Source organism: Manis javanica, chromosome 10 (assembly GCF_040802235.1).
Source record: "Manis javanica isolate MJ-LG chromosome 10, MJ_LKY, whole genome shotgun sequence".
Lineage (NCBI taxonomy): Eukaryota > Metazoa > Chordata > Mammalia > Pholidota > Manidae > Manis > Manis javanica.
Genome location: NC_133165.1, coordinates 28,753,620 through 28,780,662, shown reverse-complemented (window position 1 = coordinate 28,780,662; position 27,043 = coordinate 28,753,620). Strand labels below are relative to the sequence as shown.

General features: G+C 55.6%; 2 protein-coding genes across 18 annotated transcripts in view; one reads left to right on the top strand and one right to left on the bottom strand.

Annotated features, from left to right (window-relative positions):
• The window catches only part of TNRC18 (trinucleotide repeat containing 18), an 82,423-nt gene extending 80,746 nt beyond the window's left edge, over nt 1-1,677 (top strand). For all 14 annotated transcript variants that reach the window (XM_073214992.1, XM_073214987.1, XM_073214991.1 and 11 more), the window contains one exon: nt 84-1,677. In XM_073214992.1, coding sequence (XP_073071093.1) covers nt 84-290 — 207 coding nt within the window. In that variant the 3' untranslated portion in view covers nt 291-1,677. The remainder of the gene's footprint in view (nt 1-83) is intronic.
• SLC29A4 (solute carrier family 29 member 4) lies at nt 1,511-26,195 on the bottom strand. 4 transcript variants are annotated; one of them, XM_017664206.3, is made up of 13 exons: nt 26,133-26,195; nt 21,123-21,171; nt 18,785-18,840; nt 12,887-13,072; nt 10,063-10,194; nt 9,716-9,829; nt 9,098-9,226; nt 7,163-7,237; nt 5,912-6,162; nt 5,161-5,299; nt 4,901-5,088; nt 3,976-4,216; nt 2,953-3,659 (listed from the first exon to the last, which is right to left on the bottom strand). In XM_017664206.3, exons 4-13 carry the CDS (start codon nt 13,059-13,061, stop codon nt 3,517-3,519), a joined length of 1,587 nt encoding a protein of 528 aa, XP_017519695.2. In that variant the 5' UTR covers nt 13,062-13,072; nt 18,785-18,840; nt 21,123-21,171; nt 26,133-26,195; the 3' UTR covers nt 2,953-3,516. The 4 variants fall into 4 exon arrangements, with proteins under 4 accessions (XP_073071096.1, XP_017519695.2, XP_036863873.2 ...); XM_073214995.1 differs by lacking the exons at nt 18,785-18,840; nt 21,123-21,171; nt 26,133-26,195 and adding exons at nt 1,511-1,625; nt 16,507-16,701 and having other exon boundaries at nt 3,489-3,659; XM_037007978.2 differs by lacking the exons at nt 18,785-18,840; nt 21,123-21,171; nt 26,133-26,195 and adding an exon at nt 16,507-16,701.
• Nucleotides 26,196-27,043: the final 848 nt, after the last annotated feature.

Sequence of the window (27,043 nt, the reverse complement as noted above, 5' to 3'; positions counted from 1 at the left end):
TGTGTCTCCCAGTCTGGGGGGGTTGGGCTGGCTGGGAGGGTGGCTCCCCTCCCCTGCTCGCCCTGACGCGGTCTTGCCCGCAGCGTGCCCTGTACCAATCCTCCCACGTGGATGAGAATGATGTGCAGACCGTGTCGCACAAGTGCCTGGTTGTGGGCCTGGAGCAGTACGAGCAGATGCTCAAGACCAAGAAGTACCAGGACAGCGAGGGCCTGTACTACCTTGCGGGCACCTATGAGCCCACCACAGGCATGATCTTCTCCACTGACGGTGTTCCTGTGCTCTGCTGAGCGCCCGGCACCCTGCCAGCTGCCTTGTGCCCTGAGGGCTACCAGGGCCCCTCATCATCACTGCCACGGCTCGGGGGCCACGTGCGTTAGTTGTGTGCATGAAAGTGTGCCTGTGGACGCCCTGGCGCACGTGAGTGTGTACATGTGTGTGCCTGTATGCATGCACATGTGTGCACACATGTGCACACGTCTCCAGCCCCCCTTCCCAAATCCCTCTGTGCCCCCTGAGACAGGGGCTCCTCTCAGCTATCAGGGTATGGCTCTGCTGGGCCCTTTCTGGGGGCCTCCCCTCCAGCACCTTGTAAGCACTTGGCCAGGCCAGGCCCTCAGACCCGGGTGCCCCCAGGCCGATGCTGACTGCGGACTCAGTGGGAGAGGGTTTCTGAGGAACCAAACTGAATCCTGCTCTGGGGTTCCTGCTGCTCACGGGTACCCCCAGGACCTCAGCACAGAGCTCACCCCAAGCTCCCACTGTGGGGCAGGGTGGTCCCACGCCCATCAGCCTCACCGGCCAGGCCGGACCTTCCCGGGGTTCCTTCCAGGGGCCCGGCCTCTGCCCTCTCAGGATGGCCTGCACTTGGGGACAGAGCCAAGTGAGGGCGGAGCCCAGGAGCACTGGCCAGGCACCAGGTGGAGGGGGTTGCATGCCCTGTGAGGCCCTGGCCCACCTGCCGCCTCCAGACCCTCACACTACAGACAACCCCAATGGTGCTGAAACCCTCACCCTGGCCACACCCCTGGCTCCCCTGCCCAGGCTGCAACCAGCCCAGAGGGAGGCGGCAGTTCTCAACCTGTACAGTTTTATTGTACCGAGAGACTCTCCCCCCTGTATCATACGCCTTTAAATGGAGTCAACTTTTTAATTATATATATAAAGATAAATATATATAAATATATATAAATATAAACTTTTTAAAACTGTGAAAAAAATAGCTATGAAATTATAAAAAAAGCGAACACATTCTGACGTGCAGAATATTATTTTTTATTTCCTGTTAGATTGTGAGTGTCTAGCACCCAGCTTCATGGGCCCCCCTCACCCCAAGCACACACCCACCCCTAGTGCGGCCCAGGTGTACTGTGTGCCCCCAGGACGGAGAAGGAGTCAGGGAGAGCAGAAGTGGAGGGAGGGAGAGGACCAGCCGAGTGCAGCGGCCCGCTCGGCCCTGAGAGCACTTACCAGCCCCCTGTGCCTTCCAGGGGGCGGAGGCCTCGTCCAGACAATCTTAAGGGAAGGAAAAGCCAGACTTCGGTTTAGTTTTTTGGGGGAATTGTTTTCCTTTTTGTTTTTTAAGTTTCTTTTGGAATTTTGTTTGTTGGCGAATTCTGTGTGATCTTTTTTCATAAAAAAGAAAAGAAAAAAGAAAAATCTATAATTGGAAAAGTACATTGTCTGGAGTGGTTCATTTCTGGGGCTGGGCCGGGCCTGGTGTTGGGTCCTGGCAGGGAGGGGTGGGAGGCTGACATTCCAGGGCATGGAGCTGGGGGCTGGCCGGCACAGCGGCCACTGGCCACACGTTGCTACTTAAAGTTAAGCTCATTTAAATGAAGAGCAAGTAAGCTTCTTGGCTGCACCAGCCATGGTTCTGGAGACCAGTGGCCAGATGTGGGTAGTGGGTGCCGTGCTGGGCAGTCGAGGTAGGGAGCGTGTCCGTCAGTGCACAAAGTTCTCTTGGCCAGTGCAGGGCTGGAAGCCAAGCCTCTCCTTTTCTTTCCTTTAAAATTTGGAGCTGAACACCCCCAGCCATAACCACACCTAGAGACCAAGAGACAGTGCGGATGGTCTGAGTGGTCCTGAGCCAGTGTGGAGAGGGAGACGTGGCGTCCCTGAGGGGAGGGGGTCCTGGTCTCTACCGGCTCCCTCTGTGAGGTCGACTCCCAGCTTGACCCCAGGGACATCACACAGTGTCCTGGTACACCCGTCAGTGTGGATGGGAGCAGGTGACATTCTGGGCTTTGCTGTTTCTGTGAAGGGGGTTTGGTAGTTGGAAGCATTAACTCTCGAAAGCACCTAGCTTGGCAGCAGGTGGGCGCCACCTGGTGGCCCCTGTGGCATGTCCCCCAGCAACCTTGGCTCACTTGGTCTGCCTGGGTGCCAGCCTGGTGGGTCCCTGAGGCCATGGGCCTCGAGTACCTCCCTCCTAACCACCCCTCTTCCCAAGGGACCCACATCAAGTGTGGGCCAACCCCATTCCTTGGGGCAACAAAGGCAGACAGCATGAGAATTCGTCTAAATCACCCGAGTTGGCCTCAGAGCCTGGGCAGGAGCTCCCAGCACTCAGCCTCAGGACTGGCTCTGAGTCCCTTTGGGCAGGAGTGGCTGCCTCCATTTTTCCCCCCTTCAAATGGGTGGATATAGCCATTCTCCATGACCTGAGGGCCAAAGGGTAACTAGGGGGACCTTCAAACCCCAAGTGCCCCCAGCCCCCACCCCACCAACCACCCTTGCACACAAACCAGTCCAGCCTGCCAGCAGGTGGAGGCCCTCCTGCTAGCTGCCTACCCTCACCCACCCCCAGGAACTCCAGGCCTAGCTGCAGGTGGGGCCACGTCCCAGGTGGGAAGGCTGAGGTGCCAGGTGGGCCTCGTCCTGCCAGGACCCCTGCCCCACTCCCAGGGTCTGAGATGGCGGCAGCCCCACCCACACATGCTTCTCCATGGCAACAGTGGGCAGCTTCTCTGCCTTCATCTTTTAATGGCCAGTGCGGTACAGTTAGTGGACAGACAGATGGACAGGACAGGGGCACAGAAGGGGCAGGTGGTCACAGCTGTGCCCTGGGTGTGGAAAGACAGGCCATCTTGCCCCCAGAAAATTCTGCCCTTGGCAAGATGTGCGGAATCTGCCCAGCTCGGAATGGAGAGCTGGGCTGGCCCGGAGTTCTGGAGAGTCCAGGCTGGGACAGGACCCGCCCTCCAGCCATCTGCTGGGCACTCATCTCCCTCCTTGGGCCTCACCGGATGAGGGTCAACGCCTAGGCTAGGAGCTGACTTCAGCCAGGGGTGGGGCCCTGCTTTGTGGACCCCAAATTATTCCCCCACCCCCTTATCACAGAGAAGTGGGTGGAGGGATGGGTGGGGGTGTCCAGAAAGGGCGGTGGTATTGGCATGGGGAGGAGGCCAGGGCCCCGCAGGCACTGCAGGCAGGGGTGGGGAGGGGGCTCAGGCCTCAGGGCCCCTTGTCAGGCCCAAGTGGCTCACCCTGGGCGGGGCTGGGGCCGGGCCTGGCTCAGGGACCGGTGGGGAGGGAGGAGTTGGCCGAGGGAGTGTGGGAGCAGCTGCTGTGGGCGTCCCGGGTGAGGCTGTAGGTGCAGTAGGCCACGGCAGAGCCCAGTGTCAGCCCCGTCATGTAGGACACGGTCATGGTGTTCCCTGCAGACAAGACCAGGCCTCAGTGGGCAGGAGGGCTGGGGCAGCAAGCAGCCCTCGGAGGACCTTGGTGGCCGAATGAGTCCCTGTGGATGGACCCAGTGGTCTTGACGGGTTCACCAGGCAGTTGTGCAAAGAATAAAGGAATCAGAGTGACGAGAAGCCTGAGGCCAACTGATGCCGGAACCCGTGCACTTTGCTGTGTACCTCAGTTTCCCCGTCTGGCAGTGGGGCACTAGCAGTCCAGTGGGGCTGCTAGACAGACGCCCCGAGATGATGTCCTGTGGGCCAGCTGGGTGCCAGCAGAACGGGGTCTTACCTGCCAGCTCCCGCTGCCTGGGGCTCACTTTGCCTGCTGCCAGAATCATGGGCACGCTGCCAAAGTAGCCATTGCTGATGCCCATGAGGAGGGAGAAGATGCAGGACCAGGCGGGGTGGCGGAGGACGGGCGTGCCACTGGGGTAGACGCACAGGATGAAGAGGGGGATGAAGACCACGCGGAGGCAGGAGCAAGCCAGCAGGGGGATGCCCTGCCAGTCCACGGGCAGGGCCGCCAGGATCTGCGGGGAGCGAAGCACGTGGGCACCCTGCCTCTCCTGAGCCCACCCGGCCTCACATCTCCACTGCAGCCTCCACCCTGTCCCCAGACACTCCCAGCTCTGTCCTGCTCAGGCTGTTAGGTCTTCCCACAGCTTTGTCACTAAAACGCACCAAATCCCTCATGAGAGCGACACACAGTTCCTGCTGTGCGCCCAACACCCACCCAGACACAGCACGGGTGGTCCGTTCAATCCTCACAGCACCCAGGTTGCCTCATATTGCACCACAGGGAGCCGCAGGATCGGTGGGGGGGACCCCACTAACCAAACTTGCCCCCTCTCAGAGCACTGACTGGAGTCTCCCTGCTCTGTGACTCAGGTGAATGGCTTTCCCTCTCAGTCCTCAGCCCATTCATTCATTCACTTAGAGGAGGCCTACAGCAGGCCTACTCCAGAAACAGCATCCTGATCTCACTCCCGCCGCCGGCCGGGGCACACGGCTGGCCCTGGGGACACAGCCAGCAGTTCCTGAGGGGTCAGGAGGGCCTCCCTCCCTGAGGCATGGACGGGCGCGGTGCCATCACCCGGCTTAGACCTGCCCGACCTGGAGCCGCACCTCAGCTCAGGGTCTACCCTCCTGCAGCTCACTGCCCCTGCCTGGGGCGTCCTCTCCTCCAGAAGGGGTGGGGACAGGTGGGGCCCTACCTTGCCCACGAAGTCAGAGAGGTTGAACACGGCCATGAGGAGGATGGGCAGCCACTCGCCCAGGATGCAGTGGCGGATCTCGGACTCGAGACCCGGGAACAGGCACAGCGTGATGAAGTATGTCATGGCGATGGACAGCATGTGTGTCCAGATGACGCGGGCCACTGCGTAGCGGCGCAGCAGCAGAGCTGTGGGCAGCGGGTAAGGGTCAGCACCCGCCCATGGCAAGGACGTGGCCCAGCCTGCCCCCACGTGCCCACCTCTGAGGGAGGGCCAGCTCCGCTTGACTCTCAGCTGAGGCATGTCAAAGCGCGTGTAGGACCCCTGGCTGCTGGGCACCTCGTGCGCTGGGCTGTCCGTAGGGGACCCTCTGTTAGCCAGGGCTGGGCCTTGGTGCTCCTGGAGGGAGGTGGAGCTGGGCAGGGTTGGGGTCGGCCCTCGGGGCCTCTGTCCCACCACCCCTGCCTGCCTCGAGGTCCCTCAAGTACACCAAGCTCCTTGCAGCCTTTGATCCTCTGCACCTGCTTTTCTCTCTGCCTCCAATCCCTTTCCGTGGGTCTTCACGCCTCTCCCTCCACACAGGTCAGGTCTCAGCCCAGAAGCTGCTCCTCAGGGAAGCTCCCTGACCATTAAGGGGGCCCCAGTTTCCACTGTGGGCCTTGTCGCAGTACGTCACCCTCTGGCCCACCCCAGGTCTCTGGGCTCTGTGGGGACTGGGGTTTCTGGCTCACTGGTGTTCCCAGTGGGCAGCCTGGGTGCCCGGCTGGATCAGAGTCTGCGAGAACATTCTGGCCCTCTTCGCTGACGGCCCTCCGGGGCAGAGAGGTCGGGTCCCCGGCCCTGTTCCTCTGGGGCTGTGTGGCCCTGCCACCACCAGAGAGCGCCCAGGACCCAGGGCCCACCTGCAGGGCTCAGGGACCCCAGCGCCCACCGAGAGCGCGGGTCAGGAGGCGCCGCCACAGGAGCCGCGAGGACCAGGAGGCTGCACCCGTGCTCCCACCCCGATCTCACCAGGTGGATGTCCCCGGCGGCGACGTCGTGGTGCACGCTGTAGCCGGCCGGGCTGCGCCGGAGGCCGTCGCGGGGCTGTGCCGCTGTGTGGTAGAGCACGAAGCGGCTGCGCCGCACCCCCAGGTGCAGCAGGAAGCAGAGCAGCTCCAGGCCGGCGGACACCAGGAAGAAGATGAGTGTGCTGGCGAGCTCGTCGGGCAGCAGCAGCTTGGTGAGGATGCGGCTCAGGGACGCGATGACGCCCGCTGTGCCTGGCGAGAGGCGCTGGGATAGGCCTAGCGTCCCTCGCCCCCAGCCCTGCCCGCCCTCCCGGGGGTGGGTGGGGCTTCCGGCCAGCACCATTTTGGCAGCCCAGTCTGCCCACCTCCGCGACAGAAACACACAGGCCAGCAGAAGTGATCTCCCAGCGCCTTCTGGACCAAACCCCATAGATGTGAGTCTTGGAGCCCTGGGGGGATCTGGTCAACCTCACCATCCAGAAGAGGGTGCAGAGAACCTCAAGGGGAAGATTGGGGACAGAGCCCAAGGGGGTCCTGGCCTGGGCCTGGCTAACTGCCTGGACTCTGGCCAGTCCAGGCATGGACAGAAGACTGAGAACACCTGGGGGAGGGTCTTCAAAAGGGGGACCTGATGTGTGGGCCGGGGCTGCTCCTGTGCAGAGAGGGGTGGCAAGGCAGGAGGGGCAGTCTGCTACCCACATCAGCAGCTGGAGTGAAGGAATCAGTTCGGAGGGCATGTTGGGTAAGTTTAGGGTTTGAGCAAGGGAGTGCTGTGCACTGAGCAGTGAGCAGGGGCAGGTGGGAGATGATGAGGTGGGCCTGGAAAGTGAGCTTGAGAAGCCGGGAGCGGTGCTAAGCAGGTGTGGCTCATGGGCCTGGGACTCTGGAGAGAGCCTGGTGCTGAGATAGCACACTGGACATCACGGGTATGGATGGGCGCATCCCCTAAGCACAGGCACATAAAATGTGCACCGCACACTAGGCACATGGGCATGCCAAGACACTCAGACCCTTGCTCAGAGAGGCACAGTCTTCCCACATCACAAAGGGCCGTACGCTCGAAGAGATGTTCGCACATCACAGCCATGTCCCTCCCACCTGGGAGTCCCACCCCCACCATCCAGGCAAGAGGAGATGATGGTCACTGTCCCCAGCCCCATGTTCCCAGAGCCCTGCACTGGGAGGTTCCCCAGGAAGGGGCTTCCAGCCCAGGCAGCCCAGCGTCCCCTCCCAAGGGTCTGCAGATACTCACTCTCCCCAGTCATCACCCCCTGGGCGTACCTCTTGGGCAGCATCCCCGTGTACCCATAGAAGCTGGATTGCTGCACTTGAGAGAGAAAGAGGAAGGAATAAACACCACTATCACCTGTCACCTGGGAGCAAGACTCAAAAGTCTGAGAGCAAAAAACAGTCTGAGAACAGTGTGTTGGCAATGCCTGTCTGAAAGAGACATTGACACTGCTGGCGGCAGATGGCTTTGGTCCGACTGCCTGCAGAGTGCAGTGGACGCAGCACTGTCCACTACACAGTGGTGGACTGCCTTCCATATCCCACCTCTGGGGAGGGCCAGGCTCCTTGACTAGTTCTGTCCAATGAAACAGGAGCAGAAATGACCTGCATCACTCCTGGATGACACAGAGAAAAGCCCACGTGGACTTCCAGTGTTTCCTTCCCCAGTGGTAGTGTTACAGCCGGGGGGCCGCTGTCAGCCCGAGTCCCTGAGTGACTGTGTGGAGCATATCCCCATTCATGTGTTGGACATCTAGCAAGAGCCAGGAATAAGTTTTGTTCTATGAAGCCACTGAGGTTTCTGGGCTAATTGGTTGCTATAGGCTAACTGTAACCAACACAGACAGAAACGCAGCAATTTTCTCGGGAAAATGGAAACACACTGGCTCATACCATACCCTGCAGTTTAGTAAGCGCGTGCCTGGATGGAGACTCTGAGGCAGTGTTGGCCAACTAGGATCTCCTGGTCCTTACCAGCATGTGTTTTCTAACAAAGTAGAACAGGTCTGCGCACACTGCCTAGATTGAGGGTGTTAGTTCGTGAAGCCTTGATTTCATTTATAAACACGCACATACACAATGTGTTTACTGGATTGTAATGTGAAATGTATTTCTTCCTGGAAGTTACAGTCAAAAAAGTCTAAGGGAGTACAGAACTGTCCTGGACTTCTGCAAACATCACCACCATGAAAGGAAAGCTGAGGACCATTCCGGGCAAAAGGAGACTAGACACGTGACAGCTACTGCAGTGTGTGACCCTGGGTTGCATCTGGGCTCAGAAACCAAAATGCTGTTAGGACATTGTCGAGACCATTGGTGACTATGAATATGGATTATAGATGATAGTATGTGTCAGTGTTAAGTTTCCTGATACTGACAATTGTAACATGGTTATAGAAGAAGTGTTTTGGCTTTTAGAAAACACAGCCTTGAAGTGTTGGTATTTAGGCAAGATGTGTGACGATGTCTGCACATAGCTCCCAAATGGGTTAAGGGGAAAATATATGTTACTTTATATTTATATATATTCAGGGGGAAAACTGACACATACACATATATGTGTGGGAGTGTGTGGGGGCATGAAGAGAGAGAGAGAGAGCATATGTGGCAAAATGTTAACTGGTGAGTCCAGGTGAAGGGTGTATGGGAATTCACTACATTATTCTTGTAATCTTTCCATAGGTCTGAGAGTCTCAAAATAAAAAGAAAAAAAAGCCATGGCCCAAGAGAAGCACAGGGGTGTGGTGGCTTGAGCAGGACAGCTCTGGAGGCCCACGTATATCTGAGAAAACAGGGAACTGCCTCCACATCCACATGGCATGCAGCAGGCGTGTGGATGTGTGCACAGCTGTGTGCTCTGCCAGCATGTGTGTGCTCAGCACACGCAGGCACTGTGGGGTTCAGTGTGCATGCATGGGTGTGGAGTGGACACGTGGCTTCAGCAGGCACATGTGTGGGGCAGGCACTGTGTGCAGCGCGCATGTGTGGGTCAGGTGTGCATGTGGCCCCAGCAGGACACTGTGAGTGTGTGTCTGTGTGCGCATGTGTAGGGGGCATTCAGGTGAATGCCTACCAGCCTCATCTGTGTAACATGCCCCCAGTGTGCAAGCAGGGCTGGGGCGGGATGGCCTGCAGTAGGCCCTTGGGGTACAGCCCCAGCCCCCTCCCTGGTCCCTACCTGTGCAGCCGAAGGCCACGGTGCCCACAGCAGCCAGGTTGATGGCATAAGCCTGGTCATGGGAGAAGAGCTGCAGCCACACATCACAGATGCTGATGAAGAGGAGGGGGCCCAAGGCCAAGAGGTAGCCTGTGGGAGCAGAAGCCAGAGAGGGGGCAGTGAATGGGCTGGGGGGCGCCCCTCATCCCAGCCCCCCAGGAGAGTCAGGTTTGAGGTGCCTTCTCTCTTTCTTCTCCTTAATACTGGGAGGATGGCCGGGACACTTTAGAGCTCTAAGAGGAGCACTGGGAAGGCTTCCTGGAGGAGGCGCCATTTGAGCCAGGCTTTGAAACTGGATGTGGTCATGAAGAGGAATGGGAAAGGAGGAGCAGGCCAGGCTGAGGGAACAGCAAGGGGCCCAAGACACCTGGGGGCACAAAAGCCTTCCAGGTACAGGTACCATGCTGGCATATGGTGCCCCCACCATGGGCCTGACCCTATTTTCAAGCATTGAACTCCATAATGGTCCTAGGAAGTGTGCCCATTTTAGATAAGGGGAGTGAGGGCAGGGAGATGGGAGGGAGTGGCAGGGCAGACATGAGAGCTGGGAGCCCAGGTGCAGCGTGGTGGCCGGCCTACCCGCGGTGATCCTGGTGTGCAGGCTCAGTCTCTCCACCAGCGCATTGTTCAGGATTACAGCCACCAGCGCCACCAAGATGTAGGTGAGGCTCATGTCGAACACAATTGATGTCCCTGTGAGGGGCCGGCCAGCGGCAGGTGCTCAGGGGAGCCCGTCCTCTGCGCCTGCCCCGACCAGGGGCTGCCTCCGCACTCTGCCCAGAGGGTGAGGGACACCCTGTGGCCATTCGCAGCTGAGCCAGGATTTGAATAAAACGGGCTCCCTGAGCAGGTCCTGCTCACAGGAGGGGCCGGAGCGGAGGGTGCTGGGCAGCCTGTGACAGCTGGGCGTGGCTGTGGGGACCCACCTGGGTACTTGTGATGCAGGTAGTCCACGTCGGTGATGAAGCTGTTATATGGCAGCAGGAAGCCCACGCCAGCCAGTAGCATTGCAAAGTAGATGGCGTGGTATCGGTCGCTGGGCACCGGCTCCTCTGCCACTAAACCCAGATACCCCAAATGAGAAGTGGACGACCCACTTGATCACCAGGGCTGTGGTCCACCATGACAGCCCCCTCGCCATGGCTGCTGCCACTGAATCTCCCAGCATTGGCCCCCATCACCTGGCTCCTGTCCATCCCCACAACCACGATGCCAGCGCCACTGTCATAGCCACTGCTGTCACCTTCACACCTCTGTGGCCACGGTCACCATTACCACGGCCATCACCCACCACCAAGAGGCCACGCTGTCACCACTTCCACTATCCTGGCCACTGATGCAAGCAGCTGGCTTGACAGGTGGTGGACTGGCATCTACATACCTACAGCAAGGCCCTATGGGGCAGAGGCAATGTCCTGCAGGAGGTTGTGTGTGCACCATCCATGTCATGTCTAAGACATGGGCAGATTGTCCCCCTGCGAGGGTTCCTGTGTTGAGGAACCACTGGTGGAAGTGGAGCAGTGCCACCTGCAGAGATCTGCTAGCAAGATGTCTGCTTCCCACCCCTATAGCCCAGCCTCTGTTGGCCCCCAGGTCTAAGCTGAGGCTGCCCCCTGCACTGCAGGCCTCTCCTGCCCCTGGATCAACAGGCAGAGATGAGGGCTGCTGTCCTGGCTAGGGTAATTGATTCTGACTACTGAGGGGAAATTGGGATGCTCCCACCTGTGGGGAAAGGAAAGCTATGTCTGGAATACCCGGGATCCTTGTGGCTTCTCTTAGAACTCCCAGGCCCTGTGCTGAAAGTCGGAGGGTCACTCCAATCTGAGCAGGACTGCTAGTGGCCCAGAGCCTGAAGGCTCGGGTCACCCTGTGAGGCAGAGAATCATGCCCAGCTGAGGTTTACTGAGGGCAAGTGTTAGGAGTGTTTCCTCCCAACTTTGACAGGAATACACTGTGCACAGGCATTAGCCAGACGTTTTTGTTTTATTTACTCTCTTATCCCCTTAGCGACTCAGATAAGGTGTGTTCTTTATACTTAACTGTATGTTTTAGGATTTAAGTTACAGGATGTCAGAGGAGAGGCGTGCACATCACACAAGGACACTGAATCTTCTGGGGAAAGTGCTGGCGTGTTTTGGGTCACATGGGTTAAGTGTGTCATGCTAGGTGGCAGTGTGACTTTGTTAGTGTCCCTATGTGGAGACTAAGTATGGTTTAAGAAGCTGTGTGTGGAAGTCACGCTGGCAAGGGGTGGACTGTGATGGTCAGTTTTATGGGCCCACTTGGCAGGCTGGACTACAGTCGCCAGCTGTTCAATCAAACACTGACTGAAGTGCACTATTATGGATTTTTCAGATTAAAGTCCCTCCTAGTGGACTCTAAGTGAATTGAAAACGAAATTACCCTGGGTGGGCCTGACCTAATCAGGTAAGACATTTAGGCCATCCCAGAGCTCAGAGGACCCAAACAGCTTTAGCCTGTTTGTGATCTTCCTTCCTGACCACTTGCTGTATGGATTTCAGACTGGCTAAGCCAGTCTTTGCTGCAGCAAGGCAATCCCTGTAACAAATGCCTACAGACACGTACATATCTATAGCTGGATCACAGCCACAGCTTTTGGTCTTTTGTCAGTCTACCATGTCTGTATGTCTCCTGGTGGCTCTATTTCTCTAGGTGAACTTTGTTTCAGCCACCATTACCAAGGCCATCAGTTAAAATCACCACTGCCACAGTCCCTACAGTCCCTACAGTCCCCACAGCCACCATACACTTTCTTGGCGACCCTGCCACATGGTACCTATTGCCACACCTGGCCAGGAGAAGTCTGGCCCCTTGGTGATGGGCCCCAGGCTGTTCCCATCCATGCACATGGGAGCAGGGAGGTCATCCTAACATACCATGGGGCTTGGCTAGCTGAGCCTCCTCTCCCCATCCGCAGGGAAAGGGGACAGAACCAGAGAATCAGCTCCCATTTCTAAGCCTGAAGTGGTACTACCATAAACTACAGCCACCAAAAAATGAGCTATCACTTAGACCGGGCTCCCAAGTGCCGGGGACAGTCCTCAGCCATGTTCTCTGGGTCCTGCTGTGACCACACTGAGGGTGGCACCACACTGTTCCCCTTTTACAGATGGAGTAACTGAGGCTCAGAGAGCAGTGACTTGCTCAAGGTCTCTGATGGGAGCTTGGGTGGAACCCAAACCTGTCTGATGCCAGCCATGCGCAGTGCCTACTCTGCAAGTCTGATCTCAGGAGCAGCTGGCTTATTTCCTCCCTGTGGGGAAAATGAGGCTCAGAGAGGTTTAGTCCTTGCCCAAGGTTGCACAGCTAGGCTGAAAACCAGCCTTTGAGCCACACGTCAGTCCTCCCCCTTTCAGGCACTTTCCTGTCTCCACTGAAGGGAGGAATGGCTTGTTTTGACCAACAAATGCCACCAAGGCAACCTGAGTCACTTCCAGACAGAAGTGTCACAGGGCAGCATGGGGCCCAACTTGTGCCCTTCCACCTGCCCCGTGGGCATGACGTGCACCTCCTCAGCCTGGCTCTGTGACCTGCATTTGGGCACGTGGCATTTGGGCAAAGCCACTGGGGTGATTTGTTACTGCAGCAGATGGAATCCATCCTGACAGATGCTGCCTGCCACGCCGAGGACTCTCCTTGGGCTCTGCCCAAGGCTCCTCCACCCCAAAAGGCTCCCACGGCCAGTCCCTGCTTTGGGCCAGATGCAGACCTCGGCTGCACCGTACTCACCAGAGTCAGTGGAAATCGTGATGCCCCTGGCCCTACCGCCCTGGCCCCGAGCTGCCCCAGCCGGCACCTCGTCCTCCAGCTGGCAGCTGTCGAAGCTGAAGCTCATTGCCACACTCCTGTCTGGCGTGCCCACCACACTGGGCTCCTTGAGGCGCTGGCTGCCCACAGAGCCCATGGCGGCCCGCACTGCGGAGAAAGGAGAGGAAGCAGGCTGAAGGAGCAGGGCGGAGAGGACCCCACCCCACTGCGCGGTGTCAAGTCTGCACCCCTGGCGGCCATCCTTGCTCTTCCAAGCATTTTGAAACAGTGCCATGGATCACAAAAACCAAGGCAGGGATGTCACGTGACTGGTGTCTTTTGCCGCAGTGGAGAGCAGTGCCGGGGCCTGCGTGGTGGTGGAGGCAGTGGGCATGGGGAGAAATCAATGGCACGGAGAAACATTTTGGAGGTAGCATGCCAGGACTTGGTGAGCAGAGTCACAGATGCTGCTGACTACCGTGTGCCGGGGCTGAGCACCACTTCCTGGGGAGGAGGTGTCCGCAGCACACTCATTTTACAGCTGAGCAAAAGTGAGCATTAGGGGGGACTCCCCATCCCCCAACACCCGATCTCACAGACAGTAAGGGGTGGACAATCTGAGCCCCCACGGCCTTCTGTTTTGGGCCAACCATCTTCGGTGGCAGGAAGTACTTTCTATGGTCTTGCCTCAGTTTCTCTTGCTTTCATTCAAATCTGCCAGCCTTCTCTTTAAAGGAAAGGAAGGTGCTACCTGATCCTGGGTGGAGAGACACCCCCTCTGCGTAGGGGTGTGCATGGGTCTAGTTTTTTCTCTAAAACATTTATCAATGTATTTCTCTAATAATCTTTATTCGTTTACCTGATTGCATCCACATGGTAGAGGAGCTGAGACACAGATGGGGTGCCATGGCATCGGGCACTGTGAAGCCAGCACACCTATGAGCCTGTGTGGGACCACCCTGGGAGAAGCCAGGAGAGGGCTCACTTCCCAAGGGGGCCCAGGTGTTCAGAGTGTCGCCAATTTTCTCTGAGGTTGTGCTGTCTTCCCCTCCTGCCACCAGCTCTCTGTCGGCTCCTGTTTTGAGTCTCATTTCCTCTGGCTTTCCTGACTCAGTTCACCTACTCCCCAGCCTTCACACAGGTGCTGATCAGTCACCACGTGCCTCCGCCTGGGCCCTGTGCTTGCCTTTCCTAGCTCCCTCAATTTTTCCTGGGGCCTGGGAGCCATGAGCCATCCCTGCTTCCAGGTTGGTCCTGGGGAACTGGGGAAATTTTGCCTCTGCCCCAGGGGCTGACCCAGCTGATGGGCACCCACAAGCAGAGGAGAAGGTCAGGGGCTTCTCCTTCCAGGGCCTGGAGAGCAGGTGCAACTCCCACTAGGCTCAGGGATCTTCCTGAGAGACCCCTGGCCCTGGCCTCCTGGCACATCTGGAGCTTGGGGGACTGCTCTCAGCCTGGGTGTGAATGACTGTGGTGTTGGGCAGGATCCTGCGCTGGAGGCCTGGAGACCCTCGGGCGCCGCCCACTCAGGCTGCCTGGGAAGGCTCCCCATGCCCAGGAATTGAAGGGCAGGGAGGCAGTCTGTTGCAACACTTCTCCCTGTAATATACTCAGGACAAAAGCCCAGCCCCGGAGGACATTTGAACCCTGACCCCTGACCTGTGTTTAGCAAAGGTTCCCAAGATGCAGTGGCTGGCCAGGCCTGGCCAGATGCTGAGGGTTCTGTCCAGCCGAGAGGCCACGCCGTGAACCAGGCAGATGTGCTCAGTATGGTGCCAGGAGGTGGCCCCCCTGCTCCCACCAGCTCAGTTGGTGAGGTGGGTGGCTCCCACCCACATGGATTGCCTCAGCCACTGCCCTCGTGTGTTCTTGCAGGGCCCTTGAGTGGGGGTCTCTGGCTCCCCTTGCCGTGGCCCCATGGCAGAGGCCAGGCTTCACGTGGTGGCAGGGAAGGGCGCTGAGGTGGTTTCCCCACCTTTCCTGGGCTAGCCCTTCAGCCTGCCCCTTCCCAGACACCTCACGCACCAGCAGAGCAGAGCCTGAGATCCTTCTGTTCCTGTTGATTAAAATTTAAGGATATGTGCATAGGCTTAAAAACCCAAGAGGGCACTGGGCTCTTCTCTGCTCCTCCTACCCTGCTGGGACCCCTTGATGGTCACCCTCAGGGAGCAGCTGAGAAGACCCAGTGCATTTCTCTGGCCCTCTGGCCCAGCCACCTCCTGAGCCGCAGTTTCCCTACCTCCCTATTGTGGATGGGGAGGGAGGAAGTACTTCACAAATGGGGCTGGGGCTGTGTTTTACTGGGAAGTGTGTTTAGCACGAGGAGGTGTCAGCTGTCACACAAGCCACCCCTTCTAGGCACTACTGTGGTCCAGAGAGGGCTTCTGGCCCAAGCAGTCCTGAAAGCCCAACATGCCCCCGCTTTGCCAGAAGGACAACTGAGGCTCAGGGAGCCGAGTCCCGCGGTCATGCAGCTTGAACTGGAGTCCCGGCGGGGTCGAGCACCTTTGGTTTCCCCACTTCAGCTGTGACTGAGTGGACATGGGTTCTGAATGTGCCCCCAGACACTGTGGAGGTGCTGGGGGCCTGGATGCCGAGGCCAGGCCAACCCCTCTCAGGGGCTGGGCTCCACCTCAGAGTGCACGCCCCAGAGGGGACAAGGAAGTCTGGGTCTGGAAAGTCAGCCTGCCAGCCCTCCTTAGGCCTCAAGCTCCTTGTGGCCCACAAGCCTTGGCCCGCTGGACCCCCTCGCACAGTTCTGGCCACTGTGCCTAGGCCGGTTTCTGGGTGCTCTGCTGCCCTTTCTGCAGCCACGCACTGTAGACGGCCCCAGCTCCTCTCTGTGGGGTCTGCCCGCAGGAGCGCGGGCTTCAAGCCCCTCTGTCACCTGCTTCCTGCAGCTCCCTGGGGTCAGGTGGGAGCACTGGCCAGACACTGGCTGCCCTCTGGGGCAGCCCAGACCCTCACCCTCCTCCTGGCCTGGGTTCCTGCAGCTCTCAGACGACGGCGGCCCCCCTCCCCGGGCTGCTCTGCCTGCCCCGCCCAACAGCAACAAAGTTGGTTCCCAGGCCTGCAGCCGGAAGCAAAGGACAGACTCCTCCAGCCACTGGAGGTGACCCCTGGGCACAGGCCCCACCTCTTCCCGCATCTTTTCCAGGATGAGAAGGGGGCTGCCAGGGAGATGGTATGAGATGGGGCCAAGGGGGACTTCAGGGAGAAACTTCTGGTGGAAGGGCCCTTTGGGCACGCCTGGGGAAGGAGGTGATCCCAAGATCCGGGCATGGCCTGGCCACCTGCCACTCTCCCCCTTCCCGGGTCTGGGTCCTGCACTCGCTGATGCGCTGGAGCGGGGCTGGCTCGGTCCGGATGCTGCACGAGACGGGGGCGGGAGCCCCTCTTCCCGGGACAGAAGGTGGGGTGGGGTGGGAGATTCGGGGTCCCCAGGGTCACCTACCCCGCCCCTGAACTCGGCGGCCGGAGCCGGTGCGGAGGGAGTGGCGGCGCGGAGTGGAGCCGCGCGCACCGCAGACAAAGGCTCCGACAGGTCCCCGCGCCCCAGCCCGTCCCCGTGCCCGCCCGCCACCTCCGCGGCCACCGCTTACCTCGGCCCGGCCCGGGGGTCCTCGGCGCGTCCGGCCCCGCCTGCGCCCGCCGCTCCGCGCCGGGACCCCTGGGCGCCCGCGTCCCGCACCCCGCGCCTCGAGCCGGGCGCGGCCGGCGTCCTCCGCAGGTCCCCGCTCCGCCGGCCCCGGGGTCCGCACGCGCGTGCTGGGGCGCAGCGGCGGCGGCGAGCACAGCGGGGGCCCCGGGGGGAGCCCCGCCCCCGAGCCCCAGCCGCCCCGCCCCCGCGGAGCCCAGTCCCCAGCCACTCCCCTTGCTCCTCCCCATCCCGCGGCTCGGGCGGGGCGGGGCCCAGGCTGAGGTCGCCATCCCCGGCCACCCATGGGTGACCTGCTGCTGACCTAGCCCGCCGCCCGCGATACCCGCTTCCCCGCCTTGGTGCCCAGTTCTACTACCCACGTCCCACCTCCCTTACTCTGCCCGCCCTGGGTCCACTGTCGGGGAGGCCTACGGTGGCCCAGGTCGGTGGGTGGGACAGGTCGCGCAGGCAACCAGACTCAAAATTTTGAAAGGATGAGTAGGAGTCCGCAGGATCAACACAGGTGTCCGCCGGCCTTGACCGGCCCCCACCTGGAGGCCCTCACCTCACTTCCCAGGAGACTAGCTCCTCCTCCGGTCTCCGGACCCTGCTGGCATCAGCCAGGAGGCCCCAGAGGTGCTTCTGCTCCTCTTCTCAGGGCCTCCCCCATCGCTTCTAAAACACTGGAAAGCCTCAGAGCTTCACGGAGTGCCGGGCATTTGTCTGACTGAAGGGTGGACTGGACTGGGAGCTGAGTAAAGCTGTGGAGCGCAGTGGAGCAAAGGTGTGCTGGGGGGCGCTGGCGTGCATTCAGCGGGATGCATCCCTGCCCTTCATCGGGGGGCTGACTGGCTGGGGGACATGCAGCTGATCCAGTCATTAATTTGGAAGTTAAAGAGCCTAACACTTCCCACGGTTCTGGAGCTTTGCAAGGGCCCATGCAGGAAGCTAGCCGAGCTGTCCTGAGTGTGAACACAAGTTATTTGGTGGGAGGCACTGTTCTAGGCATAGGGGACACCTGCATCTGTCCCCAGGGGGTTTCATTCTAATGGAGAACACTGGCAATAAACAGTCATTTCAGGAAGCATAGGATGCCTGGAAGACAGTAAGAGTATCAGAATAGACAAGAGTGTGTGACAATGGGTGTGGGGTGAGTATGATTGTCTAGAATCAGGGAAGGCCCTCTGAGAAGGTGACCTTTGAGCTTACAGATCTGAATGATGGAGATCCATTGTGGGGAGGTGAGTGGGAAGGGTGTTCTGGGCAGAGGGAACAGCCAGGGCCAAGTCCTGAGGCCAGGAGAACTCATTATATTCAAGGACAGAAAGAAGGCTAGGGTGGTGGGTACGGAGGAGGAGGAGACCTTCCGGTGGGAGATGAGGTGAGGTGGTGAGCAGACACTGGCCCACGGGGGCCTTATGGGCAGCGTGGTGAGCGGCGCCACCAGAGTGTTCTAGTTGGAGGAGGAGACATGATGTGACCTAGGTTTGTAAACCCAGGTTGCCGGTGGGAGGGCAAATCAGAACACTTCTGAGAGGTAAATTGGTCTAAAAACATTCTTGCCCTTTGATGCAGGAAATCTAGCCCAAGGAAATCATTCTAAATACAGAAAAGGCTTTATGTACAGAGGCACTAATCAGAATAACCAAACATTGAAAATAGCCCAATTACCCAAGGAGAGTGGATAATTGATGTTCATCCCATGGGGTACAGACAATATGATATTATATCAAGAAAACCAGTGGAATGATGTGCAACCCCACAGAGAAATCATAAGTCAGCCCTCAGATACATGGTTAGGAAGAATTCTCAGTAAAATGTAAAACTGGCAGTGTGAAAGTGGTGACACAGAAACAGGACATGTCCCCAAATTGGGAGAACCAGGTAAAATGATTTTCTGGGGGAAATTATAAATAAGCAGACAAAGCTGCTGTCGGAAGAGAAAGAAATCTGCATAGGAAAACTGCTAGACAGGAAATAGAATCTTTTGTTAAAGACCAACTAATCCTCTGCTCCAAACCCCAGGCTTGGGCTGTTTCATGGAATTTTTGAAGAAGAGCTAAGTGCAACTTAAGTATTCCAGAGCAGAGGAAAAAATAAATAAGGAAGAGTTTCCTAAGTCTGACAAAGATTTCTCTAACAAAACAATAGACCAGTCTTGCCTGTGAATACCCATATAAAATCCTAAATAAAATGTGAGCCAGTGGAACTCGGGAGCACATTAAAATAACCATACTCACCAACAATCCAAATGCAAGAATGGTCTTGTAAAGGATGCTCTTCATTTCATCATCACCTTAATAGGTCAAAGGAAAGTCGTATGATCATCTCCATAGATACTAGAAAGGCCTTGGTAAAAATACAACATCCATTCTTAATTAAAAATAGACTAGGCATCAGTGGATTTTTATGTGCGAGTCCAACGCACAGACTCAGCTACATACCCTCACCTGTTACTTAACCTTCTGCGCCTCTCCCTTCAGAGCCCTAGCTGACATTGTTAGACAAGAGAAAGAGAGAAGATAGATTAAAACTGGAAAAGATGAGTTAAATTATTGTTATTTGTAGGCAACAGGATTATCTAGCTCTTGGGGATCCAGGAGGCCCAAAGGAAAACCTCTTAAGAGATTCCCACAGCCTCCCCACACCTAGGCACAACAGACATGTAGAGAAAAGGTTCATTTGCAATGACAACAAAAGAGGTAAAAGTCCCTGAATAATCCTAATTAGAAATGTTCAATGTGTATATGAAACTTTTCAAAGCCACATTAAAAAACCTTTGTGAGGAACCCAGAGGAAGACAAATAGACAGTCACCTGCCCTGTTCTTTAACAGGAAGATGAAGAGTGTGACCAAGATGTCATTTCTCACTAAATCAATCCGTTTACCTTATATCATCTCAGAAAAAAATACCAGCAAGATGTCTTTCCTTTGGATCTAGATGAACTGATTCTCAAATTCACATGGGAAAATGAGCCAGGAAAAAAAACTCATAAGGCAGAAGAATGAGGGGGGACTAATTGCAAATACAGAATATAAAATAAAGCACCTGCATTTACAGCAGTACGTGGTACACTTTGACGAGATGGATCAACCAAGGGGCCAGAATGTAGGTCTGGAAGTCAACCCAAATGCAGGCACTGGTAGTGGTAGCTTTTTGTATTTGTGGGATAAAGATGAATTTTTCTGTAAATGGTGTTTGCACCATTGGGTGGCAATCTGAAAATAAATAAAACTGGATCCTTGCCTCATTCCCTATACCAAAACCAAGAACAGCAAAAATAACAACAAAAACCTCCAGATTTTTGTTTTGAATGACCTTGTAGAAGCAAAGTTCTTTCTCAGCAAGACACAAAACTCAGAAGCCATAAGTGAAAAGACCACTACACTTGACTATTTCACTAAAAATGTAAAATTTGTGCATGAAAAACCCATTGCAAACAAAATGAAAAAGATAAATGCCAAAGTGGGAAAATATCTGTGACACATATGACAGGTAGTGATCTTTCATGCATAAAGTACACCTACAAATCAAAAAGAAGAAGACCAACAACCAGTAGGAAAGATGGGTAAAGAATGTACACTCACAATTTGCAAAAAATAGGAACCACAGTGGCTTCAACATATGAACAATTGCCTAACTCTACACCTAGTAAGAGAAACACAAATTAAAATGGTATTTAGAGGCCATTTTTCTCTTACAATATTGGCAGAAACCAAAGTTTGAAGTCAGTCTTGGCAAGGTGAGAGCAAGAGGACTCCCATGCACTGTGGTGGGAGTGTAAATTTACACAGCTTCTATGGAAGGAAATGGAACATATCACTCAAAATTTTTAAATGCACAAATCATTTGCTCCATTAGTTTTATGCTAAGAATTTATGTATTATACTTGCATATCTGTTCAAAGCTGTATATCCAAGGAATATTTTTTACATTTTTATAACAGCAAAGATTAGACACAACCTAAACCTTCAACAGTGCAATGGTATACTGTGCAATCATTAAAAAGAATGAGGTGGTTCTGTATGTACCCATATGGAGCAATTTACAAGATATATCATTTAGTTTTTAAAAAAGCAAGGTGCTAAAAAGTGTGTGTGATGGCTAATTTTATGTGCCAACCTCATTAGGCCATGGTGCCCAAATATTGGCTAAACATTGTTCTGGATGTTTCTGTGAGGGGTCTTTTGGAGGATGTTTACATTTTAATCCGTGGACTTTGGGTAAAAAGCAGATTGCTCTCCACAGTGTGGGTGGGCCTCGTCCAATCCGTTGAAGGCCTAAATAGACAAAAGTCTGATTGGCCTGAAACATGAGAGCATTCTGCCAGCAGATATCCTTTGGACTTCAACTGGAATGTCAGCTCTTCCTGGATGTCCAGCCTGCTGACCCACCCTGCAGATTTGGACTTGCCAGCCTCCATAATTGTATAAGCCCATTCCTTAAACTAAATCCCTCTCCATATACATATATACATCCTATTGGTTCTGTTTCTCTGGAGACCCTTGCTAATACAGGGCACAGAGTTAGAGTATGAAGGCATTTGTGTTCAAAAGTGTATGTGTGGGTGTGCTTACCATGCACAGCTTGCTTCTGGAAGGATGCAACACAAGCAGGTAATTGCCTCTGAGAAAGGAGAAAGACTGGGGTCAGAGAAGGGACACATTTTTACTGTAGCCTTCTGTAAATTTTGAAATTTTTAACATTAAGCAGAACAAGCAGAATACACAATTTTGCATGCAGTATATTCACTCCACATAGAGAAAAGACTAGAAGGAAATGCAACGAAATACTACACTGGTTGTCATCGAATGTGTGGACTGGAGAGACATCATTTTCCTCTCTATTGTCCCACCTTTCCTGTAGTCAGCCCCTAACAATTCAATTGTAAGGCTTTTCTCCATGCACACATCTGTCATGAGAAATGAAAACTGTACTTGCATATGGGACAGACTGCTTGTCTACCTCCCCTTCACAGTTCCCATGCTGCCCGCACACCCTGGCTCCTGACGGCACCAGGTTATATGAGGAGCTGGGGGTGGAGGACCTTCTGGTCTGGAAAAAGGTTGCTCAGATCCAAAAGAAACTTTGGGATTCAGATTAGGGCCAAGGTCTTGGAATGTGATTGATGCTGCTCAGTGTCCAAAGGACCTCAGCAAGGGCTCGTGGTGTGGGTGGGGATTGGGGCTGTGGCTGTGCCTTGGGGCTCCAGGGGGCCTGCGGCAGAGAAAGGAATGGGCATGTCCGAGGAGGGTTCCGATAGGAGAAGGGCAGGCCACCCCCTGCGGGATGTGCCAGGCCAGGGGCCTTCCTCCTGCTGGTCCAGCTGTGGGCCCCGCAGGGTGGGAAGGAGGCCTCCGGTGTCAGAGAAGAGGTGGGGCCTGGGCTGCTGACTTGTGGGGCAGCCAAGACACACACCAGCAAAGGGTCCCTGGCTGATGCTGTGGGATGCTGCCTGAACAAAACAGCCTGCCTGCCTGAAAAGCCTGGTCTGGGAGGTGGACAGTATGAATGGCCCTGTCTTTGATGCCAAGGTGACTCAGAGCTTTCCTGGGAGGAGGCAGGATAATTTCTCCACAGCGCTGTTCTGCATTTGTATGGATGACTTACGCTGGCCAGTGGGGTGTTGTAGCTATGATGAACCGGAGATCTGAAAAGGCTTTGCCTTTACACTTTGCATCCCTGTGAGGATGGGTCCAGGCTCCTGTCCTGAGAAACGGGAGTGTGTGCAGCACAGCTGCATGGCAGGGGTCACCCCAGACCCACTGGCAGTCAGCCCACCCCAGACCCACAGGCAAGCCAGTCAGGATCAGCAGAGCCACCTAGCCGAGCACCCAAGATGTATGCCACTGACAATTTGTGCCTGTTTGTTACACAGCATTCTGTGGCTGTAGATAACAGATACACTGACTGATTGACTTTAGCTGTGGCTTGAGACTATGTTCCCCTGAGCCCTACTTGTGTTGCATGTCCCCTCCTTGCCTTGCACCATGCTGTCGGTTTCATGCATGGGGACCTCATTTTATTCTCTGAGGTGGGTAACCTGCCCACTTTGGTGAAAGGAACTTGAGTCCCAGACAAGCAAGTGACTTGCCCAGAGCCCCCACCTTCCCCTGGGGAAACTCAGCCCTCAGGAAGCTCAGCAAGGTGGAAGAGTTCAGCCTTCCTGCTGTGTAGCCTGAGGATACTTGCCTCCCCTCTCTGTGTCTCACCTCGAAAAGGGGGTACTAAAAGAACTCTTGTAAGGAATAAAAGACATAATCTTCAGGGTCTGATGCTTGCTAAGCCCTTAGTAAACACTTTACAGACATCCTTCCATTTAATTTTCCTAACTACCCCACGATGTGGACCACTGGGGTCACAGCCCATTTTATGTGTGAGCAGACTGTGGTCCCCAGCTGGCTGGTCAAAGCTGAGTCTTGGGGCTCCGGCTCCTGTGTGTTTGCTGCTGGGTGGGGCTGCCTCAAAAGGGTGAGCGGGTGAGGGCAGACCCACGAAAGGGATCTGTGGGGGTGCTGGTGAGGGCTACGCTCTGGCCGAGGCCTGCATCAAGGCCAATGACACCCGGGCCTCCCTGACAGCAGCTTCAAGCATTACCTTAAATGTTCTCAGTCACAGCTTTTCCTCCTGACACACTGGAGATTTTGCTTGACCTTAGACCATGTTTTATTGGCAATACTCTACATTTGATCTTTGGCTTAGGGGGAGTCCTTTCCCTGGAGCGTTGGGGTTTGTTTTCCCTGGGCGCCTCCAGGTGTGTGCCCTTGTGCACAAATCTCAGGGGAGACTCTTTGGGCCTAAGCTGGACTTTCTAGAATAACTTCCATTCAGCCTGTCCATCCCTTCCCAAGTAGAAAGCTCTGCCCCAGATTGCCAGAGCCTACCTGGGCCGCCGAGGAGAGTCAGTCTGGGGAGCTGTACTAGCCAAAGACCAGTTGGAGTGTCGAAGCATTTTCCTATACCCTACAGCTATAGAGTGGGCTTGTCTTGTTTGGGGGGAGAGAGGAACCCCAAATAAGCTTAAAAATAAACTAAATGTCCACAAAAAAGACATATACAAGTTTTATCCATAATAGTAAAAACCTTGCAGCAGCCCAGGGGTCCATTAAGATGAGAAGATGGTTAAATAGACTGTGGTGCATCCATGCCTGGAATACAATCCAGGCAACAAAAAGGAATATGCTACTGATACCCCAACAACTAGGATGAATTTCAAGTGCATCACACTTAGTCAAAAAGACAGACATAAAAGCACATACATTGTACAGCTCATTCATACGAAGTCCTAGACTCTGGCAACGTGAATCCAAGGTAATTAAGACGATGATTGCCCTTGGGAAGAATGGCAGCCCAAGGGAACTCTGGGGTGGTAGATGCTCTACATTTTGAAAGAGTTTAGGCTTACACAGTGTCTGCCTGTCAAAACTCAGCAAGTATTCACTTTAGATTTGTGCATTTCACTGTTTGTAAATTTTGCCTAAAAAAACCCCAAGTCCGAAACCAAATATTGTCTTCTAGCTAAGGATACACCTGTTTAGGAGTGAAGTGTCCAAGGACACCTTAGAGAGTTTGCAGGCATTCTAGACCACGGTTATTAAGCAACTATTGCAGCAAAGAGTCAGCGGAGTTTTTTGGTTTCCCAGTACATACAAAAGTTATATTTATACTACACTGTAGTCTGGTAAGTGTGCGATAACACTTTGCCTTAAAAGGCAGTGTACACTCCTAAATAAAAAATGCTTTATTGCTAAATATGCTGACCATCAGCTGAGCTCTCTACAAGCCATAATCACTGATCCAGACACCCTAGCAAATACGATAATGAAGAAGTTTGAAGTATTGCGAGAATTACAACGCGGTTGGAAAAATGGCGCTGATAGTCTTGCTGGACGCACGGTTGTCACACACCTTCAGTGTGTGAAAAACGAACTGTCTGTGAAGCACAATAAAGTGAAAAGCAATAAAAGGAGGGGTGGCTGTACTGATACCTGCAACTGCCTTTAGAGCGCAGTGAGAGGGTAGGATGGATGAGTGGGGGTGGATAGCTAGCTTAGCTCAGCAAATACAGCAAAATGCATGCAGTGAGCATACGGGCATTCACTGCTCAAGTCTTTCGACTTATCTTTATGTTAAACCTTTTCATAATAAAATGTTGGGGGAGAAAAGAATAGAGAGCTGGCCGTGCCTGCACCTGCCCACTGCTGCTCCAGCAGGGCTGTTCCAGGCCAGAGCAGCTGTGCCATCTGCTTCCTGCAGAGCTCAAACCTAATTTATTCCCCGCTTATTAACTTAAAGCCCATTAGAATCTACCCATCGACCTGTGCATGCAGCCAGGAGCCAGACAGGAGAGAGGAGCCAGCCCAGGACACAGCTGAGAGGGAGAGGGAGCTGCTGGCTGGGTCCAGAGGCCTCCTCACGGTGGCAGGAGAGGCCCCACCATGGGGCCCTGTCCAGCGCTGGGCCTCAGCAGATTGGGGAGGGACGCCGGAGACCAGAGGGAGTCACACCTCTGGCCAGGCTTCTGGGACCCCAAGTCATGGTGGCCTCAGGGCCCTCCACCCCTCAGGACATCCCAGGCCAGCCAGTGGGGTGGGATGAAGGCTCCCAGGAGCCGCTGCGGGAGGCTGGCCAGGATGGCAGGAGCTGCCTGGCCTGACTCCAGAAGCTGTTAGCTGGAAGAGCTCTTCATTAGCTGTCCTGGATGAGGGGGAGGATGGGAGCCTCAGGGCCTGCGGCCTGCTGCTGATTTTGGAGCCCTGACAGCCTCCCTCCCTGCAGGCTCCTCGCCCTTCCTTGCTCCCGCCCAGCCACCCGGCCCAGCCCCGCCCTCGACACTCCAGCCACACCCAGTTTCCTCCGCTTCCCCTCCCCCTACAGTGGGGGGGGGCTCTTTCCCAAGCTTTTACCCACGTGGCTCCCTCCACCTGAGGGTCTGCCTATCACCACGCACACTCCTGTCCACCTGCCGACTCCTATTCATCCTTAAAGGCTCAGCATAACAGTCCCTGCCTCCAGGGAGCCTCTCCTGGCTTTGGTGTGGCAGGAGTGACTCTGAGTACTCACTGGATATCAGGCATCATCGATTCCTCACCAAGGCATCCTCTGTCCTGGATGAAGGCTCAGTGATACCCCACAGATGGGAATGAGGCTCAGAGAGGTGAAGGCACTTGTCCAGGGTCACATAGTTAAGAAGGCTTGAGGAGTTAGCTCCTCCCTGGGTCCCAGGGTAGGGCCGCGCTGAGGAAGGCTGGGCAAGTGGAGGCCTGGGGTGGGTGGGCAGAGTGACACTGGCCCAGGGTTTAGCCCCTGGTGTGCTGACCCCAGATGGAGGCAGGAAGGCTGACCAGACACTTACAGATCCCTCCAGGTCCTAGAGCACCCGCACCATAGCTCCCATCCTGCTCCTTTGGATCCAGCACGCCCATTTCACAGACAAGAAAATGAATCCAGCCAGCTTACAGGCAGTCCCAGGGTTTCCCAGCCAGGCTCAAAGGAGTAGAAGAACTAGGAGAGACACCCCCAGGACACCCCAGGACATCACACTTCCCAGCATGGGGCAGCAGCCGTCAGGCCAACTTGGGCCTTACCTGTGCTCGCCTGAGGCCTCTCTCCGGGAGTCAGATCTGCTCAGCCGACTCGCCGTGGGCCAGAGCCTTTGTACTCTCTATTTACAAGAGGAGGCTTGTGAGCAAATTAGCAGGGTAACCAGGGAAAATGTTTGGCTTCCGTGGGTGGGAGTTGGAGCCATCTGTCCCCAAGTGCTGAGAAAACACTGAGCAGCCGCAGGAGCCGTGGTGCCTGGAGGAGCTGCAGAGAGGCTGCCTGGGACCTGCAGGCTGTGCACCCCAGGGCGGATGCTGACCCTCTCTGGGCCTCAGTACCTGCATCCGTAAAGCCCAGGGGGTCTGTCCAGCTGCTTTGACTCCAGACCGCTCCCTGCCTGCCTTCCTTCTCCCGCTGCCACATCCCCCTTGCGCACCCGCAGCCCCAAGCTGAGGACAGCTGCCAACACAGGATGACTGTGAGGCCTCCCAGCACCGGCCCTTAGGGTTTTGTTTACCATTGAACTTGTTTGTTCCCAAGCTGAAAATAGCTTTATTGTTTTCTCTGAATATAAAGATGATAACTCACCAGTGCAGAATTCATGACATAGAAAGGTAACACCAGCGAGATCCAGCTCTGCTTGGATGGAGGACATCTGTAGGGAGATCACCTTGTCCAGAATGCCATCTATCTGCTTGTCCCGTCTGGGGTCCCCGTAGAGGGTGAGGTCATTGAGGGGGATGCTCAGAGCCAGAGCTGGAAAGAGAGAGAGATAAAGAGATGAAGAGAGAGAGAAAGTTACCAGCCCCAGCCCCGGACCCTCCTGCTCCTTGTCAGCGTTCCCAGAGACTTGGCCGAAGGACACAGTGCCCACCACATCCTGTCCTTTTCCCCACTGGGATAACAGAAAGATTGAGTCGAGCTTTGCTGCCTGACAAATCTGGGTTTGACCAGA

Excerpts from the sequence above, each read along its gene's own strand:
- SLC29A4 (XM_017664206.3), bottom strand. The coding sequence starts at position 13,061 with ATGGGCTCTGTGGGCAGCCAGCGCCTCAAGGAGCCCAGTGTGGTGGGC. Across the intron at positions 9,830-10,062 it reads CCTGCATCACAAGTACCCAG|GGACATCAATTGTGTTCGAC; the intron begins GTGGGTCCCCAC and ends GGCCCCTCACAG. Across the intron at positions 3,660-3,975 it reads CAGGCAGCGGGAGCTGGCAG|GGAACACCATGACCGTGTCC; the intron begins GTAAGACCCCGT and ends TCTTGTCTGCAG.